Raw genomic sequence first — 12,740 nt, 5'->3', positions numbered from 1 at the left:
GAGTACTTAAAAATTTAGTGGAAGTGGAATTAAAATATAAGCTTATTTTGGTGCAAAACTTTTTTTTCATAGTATACTTTTCTGGCAGCTTTTTGAAAATTCCTCATAGATCAAGAATTCATTTTCTTACACTATGACATAGAGTTTGTACAGTGGTTAAAACACTTCTTGGAATGCCTGCTTTCCATATCATAGTGCCTCGGTTCGAGTCCTGGCTCCATTTCCAATTCTAGCTTCCTAAGAATAATCTGGGAAGCAGCAGATGATGGCTTAAGAACTGGGGTCCTTGTCACGCTCAACCCAGACTAGCTCTAGGAACCTGGCTTCAGCCTGGCCCAGCCCTGGCTCTGGTGGGCATTTGGAGAGCGAATCAGTAGATGAAACATCTCGTTGGTTCACACACTCACTGTAAGCAGAAAGGACGATGAGGCACACTCTTGAGGGTCTGAGAAAAGCCAGAACCACAACCGGACCCCTCACTGCCAAAAGCGGCTGCGTTTAAATCCTTATCTCTGCTGCCCCTTTCCCCATTGACCTTAGCTTTCCTCCCCGCTTCTCCAGCCCTCTCTCTGCCACCCTTCTTCTCACATTTCTTCCTGTACTTTCTGCTGCATTTCTCCATTCTTGTCCCCGTCTCTTCGTACTGCTTTTACTGCTTCTGTCTGTACCCCTCTTTTCCAGCCCTCTCTCCACCACCCTTCTTCCATCCCATCCTTCTCCTCCCCATCGTAGTCTCTCTGTCTTTCTCATCTTCGTCGTCTGTCTGTCTGTCGTCCCCGCCTAGCTTTTACCGGCTACTTTTATATCATTCTCCACCAATCACTTCTCCCCGTGGGTCCACTTGGCGCTACGTGGTAGGCCAGTAATCACAGCGAAGGCATTAGCCTATCCCTGTGACTTCCTGTTTACCTGCTGGCGAGACCAACTCCGCCTCCTGGAGTTGGGCCAGCTGCCATCTTGCCACAGGCCCTCTCAATCCCGCTCCCCACAGGACTGGACACCCAATATTCAGGGAAAGTCAGAAGTGGTGAGTTTGTATCCACAGAACTTGAACCAATATGTCATGAAGTTTCTTTTTCTTTTTCAGATTCTTTAATGACTTATTTATTTTGAAGCAAAGCTGCAGGGATATAGAAACAGAGAGAGGGAGAGAGACAGAGAGAGAGAGAGAGCTTCCATCTGCTGATTCACTCCCAGGAGCTGGAGCCAGGAGCCTCATCCAGGTCTCCCATTGGAGAAGCAGCGAGTCCCAAGCACCGAGATCTTGCTTTACTGCTCCTCCCAGGCCGTTAGCAGGTAGCTGGGTTGGCAACAGAGCAGCCATCCATGTATACTGTGAGTAACTCAGGTGGCAGCGCTACCCACTGCACCACAGTGCTGGCCCCAGATCTCTCTCTGTGTCTCTCTTCAAAATATTTATGGGAGAGGCAGAGAGATCCTGTACGTTGGTCTCTCTCCAAATGTCCACAATAGCGCCTTGGATGCTGAACTGAGGAGTCAGGAACTGACGCAGACCTGTGTGTTTGACAAGAATCCAGTGGCCTAAAAGAGAACACTCCGGGGACCACAAACCACCACCTCCTCTTCCAGGAACAAGCTAAGCAGAACACAAGGAGGGTAGCAGATAGAACAGGCTGATGCCCCACACCCTGCCTGCAGGCCACTGCCCTCCCTGACCACCTACCCACCCACCTTGGCAACAAGCCTTGGAGCAGCGCAGAACAGCAAAACCGCTGGAGGTGAAATACTTTGCTCTGATCTCAGAACATCCATGATGCCCTAGGGACCACACATCTTCTCACCTTAGGAAGCGCTGAGCTGCCGCCGCCAGCCTCCACCAGCAGCCCGTCGGCGGGGAGAGGCCAAGCAGGGCCGGCGCTCAGAGCCCGAGACAGGCGACCGAGTGATAAAAGCGAGCCGAGAATAAAAATAAAACAGCGTGCCGCGGAGCAGACCACGTGCAAGGCCTGGTCGTAAAAACCGTCTACGGTGGGACGCGACCCAAGGGTTTTATTGGGTGGTGAGAAAACACTGTAGACTCCGAGGGAAAACATTCCAAGGTTGGGTCTCGCGGCACATAAAAGAGGAATTTTACCAAGCGAGGTTCATTTGGCTCACGTGAACATGAAGGAGCTGTGATGCCCTTCGATATCGACGTGTGCGTGTGCTCCCAGCATCTCTCTTTGCACAGTTTTTGACATGCTCAGGTGCTCTGCTGGATAACTCTTAAGATGATAAGGGGTACACTGTCACTTAGAGTTTTCGGCTTTTTTGAAAAAATTATTTATTTGAAAGTCAGAGCCACAGAAAGAAAAAGAGAGAGTGGCCACAAAAGCCAGCCCTGGGTCAGGGCTAAAGCCAGGAGTCAGGAAGCAGATCACCGCCACCCACCAACCGACCCCCAACCCAAGGTTGAGAAACAATGTTAGAGCACAGGTGGGTTTGGACAAGACAAAGCTTGAAGCGGGGAGGTGAGGGCGGCGGGCAGGGTGGACCAGCAGGACCGAGCCACAGGTGGCGGGGCCCAAGCGCTTGGCCCACCCTCTGCTGCTTTCCCAGGCACCTTAGCCAGGAGCTGGATCAGAAGTGGAGCTGCTTGGGGACATGAACCAGTGCCCCTGTGGAATGCTGGCACTTCAGGCAGCAACAGTTTTACCCAACTTCCGGCTGATGTGCTTGGGAGAGCAACGGAAACTGGGTACATGGACCCCTGCACCCACATGGGAGACCCTGCTGAAACCTGTGGCTCCAGGCGTGCTTAAGTGCTGGCTGTTGTGGCCAACTGAGGGATTGAACCACTGGATGAAAGATCTCTCTGCTTACTCCTTTCTCTTTCTGTAACCCTAAATAAGTAAACTAAACTTTGTGTGTGCATTTGCTTTCAAAAAGAAGAGAAGAGCGGTGTTGGAGGGCTCAGCATTTTCGCTCTGGGGAGGACAGGGGATGTGGCAGCTGGAGGGAAGTGAAGAAGAACAACAAAAAGAATCCGTTGTGTCTTAGGTCAGCTCTTTCATCACACAGAAGATGGAAAAATGGAATCTGTGTTAACCAATGACCCAAAGTGACTAAACAGGAGGGATTCGCAAGAAGTCCATGGAAATACATATTACAGAAAAGAAGTGTGCATGGATTTCAAAAGGTTTTTTTGAGCTGAAGTAAATACCTCTTTCTTTTATAATTTTTGTTTATTTGAGGAACAGACTGACAGACGGACACACACATAGCATTCTCCCATCTGCTGATTCATCCCCAAATGATCACACAGCCAAGGAGGTGGAAACGCCATCCGGGTCTCCCTAGGTCTCCCACATGAGTGTAGGGATCCATGAACTTGAGCCACCACTGCTACTTCCCAGGGTTCCCACTGGCAGGACCCTGCAGTCGGGAGTTTGGGCTAGGGTTGGGACACAGGTCTTTCAACTTCTCCCTCTCTTTCTCTTCCTTCCTTCCTTCCTTCCTTCCCTCTTTCTTCTTTCTTTGTTACCCAACATCCTCATTGTGTATCCCTCTCCTCTATTCCTGTCACACGTTATTATTATTCTTTAAAGGCTTCTATTTATTGATTGAAAAGACAGAAGTGCAGAGAAAGATATCAGGCTAAGAAAACTTGCAGGTGGATCGAGTAAGGACTACCGAGTGGTGGTGCAGGTAGATCCTGTGGGAATATCAAAAGGTGGTAGCAGGTGGATCCTGTGGGAATACCGAGAGATGATGCAGACGGATCCTGTAAGGACTGCCAAGCGGCGATGTGACTAGCACGGTGTCCTGTTCAGTCTTCTCTTCCTGGAAGAGGCTGTGGTCAGTGCTTGCACACTCTTTGGTGCTCCTGCCTGATTCACAGGATAAAGGACACTCATCTACCCATGGGTCTGGCTGCGTACCTCGGCTGAGAGGCTTCCTGGGCAGTGCCTCTCGCTGCAGGGCCCTTCTCGCCAGAGTCTTACAGACTGGTGTTCTGAATGGCATTGCTGTTCAGAGAGCCGGAGGTGCAGGGAAAGGTCTTTCTTTTCCCTGGCAGGGTTGTTTTTTCAGGTGACTGTTGGGTCCTATCCGATGTCATTAACAGCCCTGGGAGGATCCTTTTGCTTCCTCCCAGGCAAAGTACTGAGGTCAAGGCCAGTGTTTGCCCTTTCCTGGAATTGCTCAAATTCTGTCCTGCCTTGAACCATGCTGACCCTTCAGACTGTGGAACAGGTGTGCCCAGGGAGGATGCTTTTAATTGGTCTCAATGTCAAGGTGTTTCCACGTTTAAGGTACAGCCCATTCAAGCGTGTGCTGAGGGCTTAACTACAAACATTGCAACATTGAAATCCCGTATGAGAGTTGGTTCAAGTCCCAGCTACTCCACTTCTGAGCTGGTTCCCTACAAACAACTTGGGAAAGCAGCGCAGGCAGACCCAAGTGCTTGGGTCTCTGTACCCATGTGGGTGACCTGGAAGAAGTTCCTGGTGCCTGCCTTCGGACTGGCCCAGCTCTGACCACTGCAGCTACTTGGGGAGGAAGCCAGTGAACAGAATCTCTCTTTCTCTCTCTGTAATTCTGCCTTTCAAATATAATAAACTCTTAAAAAAGAAATGCTTTCTGAAATCATCTGTACGGAAGCCAAAAAAAAAAAAACCCTCATCACTTTAATATTTCCTCTGAAAATTCCTCTCACTGCATATTGTCCAAGGACTTAACTTTTTCTGTCCATTATTAAGAGCCCCATTCAACATGTTAAAGAAATTATAAATTGCTATGGTTTTATTTTTGCAATTTCTAGGAGCTAGATGGGAATGACCCTAACACGTTCTGTTTGGCACCCCCAGAAGCCGTTACTTGGGGCACATACTTCACCCAGTTTCACGGCCCCGTTGGGATGTCATGAGTACGGTGTTCCGCAGCAGTGGTAACCCCGAGGCCACGGCCGGCACTGGATACTTGCTGAGTGAAGTAAAGAGTGTGGGAATCGGTGGCAGGATTCTGTTTGAGATGGTCCCCAGCCCTTGTCAGCGGTGCAGCCAGCGGACAGGCCCTTCTCACAGAGTGACCTTTCTAAAAGCATTTCATCACACATGGTTCCATCCAGAATCCTTAGCCCCTTTGTTGGTCACCAGGCAAACAGCGGGGTATGGGCTTGTCAGCTGATGTGTTGTAGTCCAGGAAGTGATCACAGCATTGCTGAAGTCCGGAGGAGGTGGCCACCATCTCGGTGCTGCTGCTGTTTTAAGGTGAACTTTTATCTTGGGTTGATTTTTTAAAATGGGTTTTTAGTAAAGGAAAGTGAGAGGGAGAATGGGCAAAGTTTTCCAGTGGACTTAATTTCCTTTTCTGTTATTCCAACACTTCTGGGAGAAGTCAAGTTTTACAGCAGCCTTGAGTCAGGTGTGCAGCACAAAGTGAGAGTGAGGTGGTGTCCAGGCAGAAGTGGGGTGCAGCCGTGAGCTGCTGTGCACACCGGTCAGGGCTGGATCCCGTCGGGAATCGGAGGACTGCTGACAGAGACAAGAATGTGTGCCATGTAAGACTGGCTGAACGGTCAAAATGGACATCTGCTCCTTGAAGTGGCAGTTTCCAGAGGAGAAAGAGCATACAAGGCGCAAGCTGACAGGTCTAGTGATACAGTTGCCCTTAGACATACTAATTAGAATAATCTGTTTCTAAAGCACTTATTTCAGAAACTCAGAGTATGAGCATATTTATATCCAAGGGAATGGCCTCTGGATTCTGCTTTGGTAGCCATACAAGCTTTGTTAGCCGAGCCTCAATGTGTGTATGTATTGTAAAAGATATATTTACTTATTCAAAAGGCAGAGTTAGAGAGAGAGACAGAGAGGAAGAGAGAGACATCTTCAATTTTCTGGTTCACTCCCTAGATGACTGCTACTACTGCGTTGGGTCAGGTCAAAGCCAGGTGTCTGAAACTTCATCCTATGTGGGTGCAGGTGCCCAAGGACTTGGACCATCCTCCATTGCTTTTCCCAGATCATCAGCAGGGAGGTGGACCCAAAGTGGAGCAGCTGGCACATGAGTTGGCATGCTATGGGATGCTGGTGTCTCAGGTGGTAGCTTTGTGTGCTGTGCCACAATGCCTGCCCTGATGTATTTATTTAGTTATAAATTTTATGCATTGGTCTCCCATCCAAGTACTAACCAGGCCCGACCCTGCTTAGCTTCCGAGATCAGATGAGATCGGGCGCGTTCAGGGTGGTATGGCCGTAGACAATTTTATGCATTGGTAACAAGCTCATATTTAGATCTAGATAGAGCATTTACTATATCAGGTATTTTCAAATTCTATGTGTCTAGTTTTATGGACATGTGTTTTAAAACATGTGAAATAAATTTGAGCCTGCTGTAGTAAAGGACCGTAGGATTCTGGAATACACCTTCATTCCCCATAGTTCTGGAGTTGGAAGTTGGGGTCCAGGTGCTGGCAGCTCCTGGCTTGCAGAGAGCCATTCTCTGGTTGCAGTCTTGCATGTCAGAAAACATACAGGTAAAGCACGCACGTGAGAGAATGCTCCCCTGTTCACTGTAGGAAGGACTGTAATCCCACCTGTGGGAGCTCCACCTTCCTGACATAGTCACCTTCCAAAGGCCCCACTTCTCAAAATTGTCTTCCTGGGGATCAGGGTCTCCATGGATGCACTTGGAGGGGAGAAATTCAAGTCCTCAGTCCATAGGATATGGAATAGATACAGTGAGTTCTAACATTTCCCATACTCCCTACAGGAGCCAGGTGGACGTGTGCCCCCCACCTGCCTCCCACCACGCATAGACTCAACTGAGCAGACCAGCCTGGGAAATGATACAGCATCCAGAGAGCTCATTTCAAATCCTTGGGAATCTGGGCCACGCCCCCTTTCTTCTCTGGGTCATCTTAAATCCACAGATCATTTTAAAAAAGATGTGTTTGTTTGAAAGGCAGTTACAGAGAAAGAGAGAGAGAGAGAAAGAGAGAGAGAGAGAAAGAGAGAGGAAGAGATAGACAGATCTGATACCCTTTGGTTCATTTCCCAAATGGTTGCGATGCCCAGGGCAATCAGGAGCCAGGCGCGTTAGCTAGGTCCTGCATGTGGGTAACAGGGGCCAAGCTCTCAGGCCACTGCTTTTCCCAGGCACATTTTAGGGAGCTGGGTTAGAGCTGTAGCAGCCAGGGTTTGAACCAGCATCTGGATGGGATGCCAGCACTGCAGAGAGTGGCTTAACCACTGCACCCCAGTGCTGGCCCTCTGAGAAATTATAAAACAGTGACAAAGGAACCCACATGTAACTATGCGACTCTCTCCTAAAAGAGTGAATGTGAGTGACCTGCGATCTTGAACGTGAACTTAGCAAAGGTGTGGTTTTACTCCCTGTAACAGGGTGAAGAACAAAGTTGTTCCAGGAACGGGTGCTCCAGGATTCTCTCCTCTTGAGTCGGTAGAAATTGAGTTTCCTTTGGGAAACAAGCAAGGGGCGGGTGTAGCCATGCTCATTTTCTCTTTCAGCAGTTTCTTTGTGTAGCTCAGAAATACTACTGGAAGGTTTCACGTTGAAACTCCCACCACCGCAGTCTTGGGACAGGAGTAAAATGCCGCTTGTGTGGACGGGAAGCTCTGGGATTCAATGTGCCTCTAGGTGGCAGTATTACACAGGGAAATACAAATACAAGCTCCTGGGCCGTGAGTAAACTCCTGACATTAAAGGCTAAAACCTAAGCGATGCCTAAATGCCAAAGGAGGACCCCAGCGTCACCCAAAAGCTGTTCTTTCACCCCTGCCTCATTGGATGTGTTTGGTTGGGGCAAACTGTGTCCGAAGAACGCAGATGCTGCTCGCGGAGCCGCACACCTGCCGTGGGCCGCTGGACACAGAGGCTCAGTACCTGGCTCTCCCCAGAGTCTTCCAGTCCCACTCCCAGAAACTGAGTAATGGGCACCAGTTTTTGTAAAGTCCGCATGTGCTTTTCCCACGTGAAGGGCCGCAGAGAATAAATCCAGACGCGCCATATCCATCAACCTGCTGGAAGTTTTCAAAACAGAAGTACCGAAAGACAAAGTCACAACATGTCTTAAACACAGTTTAACTGCTTTATTCGACTGATTTGGATATATAACTTCAAAACTTGGCTTGGATTTCTTTCTCTTCTCTTTTGCTCTGCCTCTATTCCATGGTAATTCTTTTTTAGAAGATTTACTTACTTGTTGATTTGAAAGGCAGAGTGTTAGAGAGGGAGAGATAGGGAGAGATCTTCCTTCCCCTGGTTCACTCCCCGGATGCCTGCTACAGCCAGGGCGTTGTCCGGAAGCGGGATTGGAAGTGGAGCAGCTGGGACTTTAATCGGTATGCCAGTGATTGAAGCCGTAGCTAACACTGCTGTGCCAGCATCCTAGCTCTAGTTCTAACCATCTGTCTGATAAATATTTATCTCCTTGTTCTACTGATCTGTTATTCGTCTTTTTTTACACACTCTGTTTTACTTCCTGTGGTGAGGAAAGAGAAGCCAAAACTCTAGAAGACCTCAAGAAATGCCAACGATGGAGCGTGGCTACAATCACGTTTTCCTTTTCCAGATAATCAATGCTAGGTTGACAATAATAGCAGCCTGATTTAGGCAACTTAGAATTGTACCTCTACCATTTCTGAACTTTATAACTCTGGGAAATTATCCAACTCTATTGGTAAATTGTGATTAAGAGTATCTATCCCAAAAGGTTGTTTTAAGGAGCAACCAAGTTAATGATATAAACTGTTCAGAAGAATTCCTGGTGTACGGTCCATGGTCAATATAGCCTAACCATCATCATCCTCACCATCACCCCCCCCCACCACCACCATAAACACAATTTCCATCATCACCATCATCATCATCATTACCATCATCTCTATACATGTGCTGTTCTCCAGGCTAAGCTCCAGGGGGCTTTACGCCCCTAGGAAGCATAAAATCTACTAGAAAATGACCAGATCAAACAAAGTTCAACAGTATGAGGCTCGGCAGGGGTGTGAGAGGGGTAGGGGTGTCTGCTAAGTTCTGTGAGAACTTAGAACAGGGAGCAACCGGCTTTGCTCCGAGAAGCCCAAGGCATGCACGTTCGCTTGAAAGAGAAACTCCGAGGCTCTCACCTCCAACCTTGGTTTCCCAGGGTTTATTAAACCAACCTCTGGGCTGCAAGGTCCCCATCTGAAGAACGGAAGTTGCTCTGAAACTGGAAGCTGCTGTTGGAGTTGGGTGAAGGTTCCACTTCAGTGTGTTCTCCCACGCGTGCTTCACACACAGTGCACTGGGTCTGCCGACCGTCCTAAGACGAGCTGTGTTCCTTCTCAAGGTGACGCATCACTGGGCATCTCCAGGACAGTTTCACTCACGTACAAGACACAACTTTAGAATAGGGCTGTTTACATCTTGCATGGTATTTTAAAAGGGTTTGTTCAATTAACCCAGAGAACCCAAGATTGTAGGAAGGCTGTTTATCCACTTAGGAAAAGAGCCATCTGCTATAAGCAATGTGAAAGCCCCACCTGCAAACCTGTTTCCATCTCTGACTCTACGGTTTACAAAGCCCTTACACACGTATCTTTTCATTTTTGTTTGTCTTATACATGAACCACTTCAAGATAGCTTAAATAGAGGTCAAAGGTGACAAACAAAGATCAATATTCTTCAGTCTAGTCATGAAGATGAGGCTTCTTCCACAAACAATATCAGGGTTTAACAGAACTTCTTTGTTTTTTTCTGATTTTTTAAAATTAATTTTCATTGTAATATTGTTCACATAATTGAGAGGGATGCTGGGGACAGTCATTTGATGATGCTGAGAGACCCTAATGTGGGGACGAGTAGACAGAATTTCCTTGGAAAGAATGAGTTCTTTTGCTTCCAGATCTTGTCCAAAAACTCTCTCTTTAATTCACACTATTCTGTCCTCTATATTACTGAGAATTTTGTGCCTCTCGCCTCTTTTTGAGCATTTGATATAATGGTTCTCCGCTGATCCTTTCCTCAGAGAGCATTTGGCAATTTCTGGTGACTTTTTTATTCATATAATAGTTAATTGACAAAATTTCCAGCTGGAGGAACAGGTTTTGAGATCTATTGTACAACAGGGTGCATGTTAGTTCCTATTTCAAAATAACTGAGGGCGAATTTCCAATAGAGACATGTGATGGTTGTAAGGTGCCGTTGACGTCTACCCGACAGCGGCCAAGGGTGCTGTTTCACATCCCGAGATGATCCATAGCAAACCAGGAACCTGTGTGCTGGCGGTGCTGAAACTGAGACTCCTGGTGCCACTAGTAACCTCAGTCACTTGTGTACCCACAGCTGAAGGAGGAGGGATGGCCAGACTCTGATCCGAAGGAAGGAGCACCTGCCAGCAGCGAAAGAACATCACTGCCCGCAGGTAACGTCTTGAGAAGCCTAGTGCGCTGTAGCTAGGGAGTGTTCTGCGAGTAGATTCCTCTGGGTTTTCTGAGAACGTTCCATGTCCATGAAACCAGTATAGGGTCCATGGTCAGTGTATGCTGACCACGAGGTCGTGCCATCTTACTGTTATTATTTTTAATATCCCTGTTTGGATGACTTCTGGCCTTCCCAGCTGCTAACAGGAGACTCTCTTGGAGCTCAGTAGCCAGTCTGTTGGTTTTATTTCCTTGTACTTTGCTTCTAAAGGTTGCTAGAAGAAAACCTGAATAGAAATGCCGCTATAGGAAGCCTGGATTATATCTGATTGCATCAGATTCCCATTAAAATACTTTGTATCCTATGATGGCTTCTAGAGAGATCTACCCAGAAGCAGCAACTCTCTTCCGAACAAGAAAAGATTCATAAACTCAACGTGGAAAATGCTGAGAAGACCAATTTCTGTCTAGCCCAGACAAGTCTGACCGTATGTTACTCAGAAAGACAAGACGAGGGAGGGGATGCTGCACCAAAACATTCCGTAGAGACAAGAGAGAATAGAGATGACAAAGACATTTCCAAGAGCCTGAATGGGCAGGAAAATAATGTGGATCCAGGCAGATGTCCAGTGTCCAAAGGGGGGAAAGATGAATTTCAGGAAGACATCGGTGAAAGAGAAGAGGAGAAAAAAGAATCAACTTCTGCCAAGGAAGTGGTGCTGGACCCCTATTCCAGCCACAAGTCCAATGCTCATCAGACTAACGGTGATCAGTTCCATGAAAGGTAGGACTCCAGTGGTACGTGCCCACAGCCCAGGCTGCCGTAGGCTCACTTGCCTTGCAGCAGTAATTGGAGAGGCTTCTTTTAGAGCAAAGCATTAGAACCCAATCTCTCACCCCCTGTGAGTCTCTCAGGTCCACTTTTTTGGTCTTCTTGATTGTTATTTTTAGCCATTTCCCCCTAACTCTCCTCCTGGTTGGTAGATGATGATAATAATTATTAGTACTCACAGGAAGCGATGGTTTTAGAAGAGTTAGTAGGGGTGAGTGCAGCAGTCCAGTGGATTAAACGACCACTTGGGGTGCCCACAACCTGCAGTGGAGTGCTGTGGATGGGGCTCCGCCTCCACTCCTAGTCCAGCCTTTGGTTACCGAGTATCCCCGGAACCAACACTGCCTGCCATCCATATGGGGTGCCTGGATGCAGTTACCAGCGCCTGGCTCTTGGCTTTGGACTAGCTTGGCCCAGCACCCAGCTGGATCAGGCATTTAGAGAGAACAAACAAACTGAAGATTCTCTCTCATTCTGCTTTTCAAATAAACAGAAAGATATTTTTAAAAGAATATTATGTAAAAATATTTTTAGCAATTAGAGTACAATAAATGATTAAATATGTATTAAAATGTGAATCTTCAAGTTTACCTTCCCCATTATAAACAGTAAATTGACTGTTTTCTCTCAAATATCTGTGAGGACTGAGTAAGAAGTAGATTATACAAAGACTTTCTTCCTTAATTGCAAAGTTGCACACAAAATTTGGGTGATTTTGCATCTAATTAAAATGAATTACTCTAGGCTATGACATACCGATTCCCCACTCATATTTGGAGCAAAGAGAATTAAAATGCCTGTGTGTGCTGTTTTTAAAAGAAATGTATGACATAATTATCAATAAAATTTCAAATAGTGTATTTGAAACCTATTCTTAAAGAAATCTAAATTTCTACGAACTAAACATAAGTACTCATGCTGAGTGAGCATGTCTAGTACCACGAAGATGTGCTTAATGAGGACAGGAGCTGTCCCAAACCAGATGCCAGGTCAGTTCACTTGCTGTCATTTCTGTTATTACACAGGGGGATTACTGTTTCTTCATTTTATATATCTTTCAGATTTATTTTATTTTGGGCCCAGTACAGTAGCCTAGTGGCTAAAGTCCTTGCCTTGCATTCACCAGGAGCCCGTGTAGACCATAATTTGTGTCCTGGCTGCTCTACTTCCCTTCCAGCACCCTGCCTGTGGCCTGTGGAGGATAGTCCAAGGCCTTGGTACCCTACATCCACATGGGAGACTCAAGGGAGCTGCCTGGCTCCTGGCTTTGAATCGACTCAGCTCTGGCCCTTAGAGCCACTTAGGGAGTGAACCGGCAGACAAAAGATCTTTTGTTTCTCTGCTCTGTAAATCTGACTTTTGAGTAGAAGTAAATAAATATTTTTAAAAAGAAGAAAAAAGGACATACTTTCTTTTTACTTGAAAGGCAGAATTATAGCAAGAAGGAGACAAAGTGAGAAAGAGACCTTCCATCCACTGGTTCACTCCTCTAACACTTGCAATGACTGGAGCTGAGCCTGTCTGAAGCCAGGAGCCAGCAGCTT

The 12,740-nt window shown here is 47.0% G+C and overlaps 1 protein-coding gene across 1 annotated transcript in view; it reads left to right on the top strand.

Moving 5' to 3' along the window:
- MYLK4 (myosin light chain kinase family member 4) overlaps window positions 1–12,740 on the top strand; it is a 103,782-nt gene that overhangs the window by 67,342 nt on the left and 23,700 nt on the right. The window contains exons 3-4 of the mRNA XM_058670486.1: window positions 10,288–10,366; window positions 10,743–11,148. Of these exons, the coding sequence (XP_058526469.1) occupies window positions 10,288–10,366; window positions 10,743–11,148 (485 nt within the window). The remainder of the gene's footprint in view (window positions 1–10,287; window positions 10,367–10,742; window positions 11,149–12,740) is intronic.

This window comes from Ochotona princeps, chromosome 1 (genome assembly GCF_030435755.1).
Source record: "Ochotona princeps isolate mOchPri1 chromosome 1, mOchPri1.hap1, whole genome shotgun sequence".
Taxonomy (NCBI): Eukaryota; Metazoa; Chordata; class Mammalia; order Lagomorpha; family Ochotonidae; genus Ochotona; species Ochotona princeps.
Note: the sequence above shows the minus strand (reverse complement) of the source record. Positions and strands in the feature narration are given on the sequence as shown.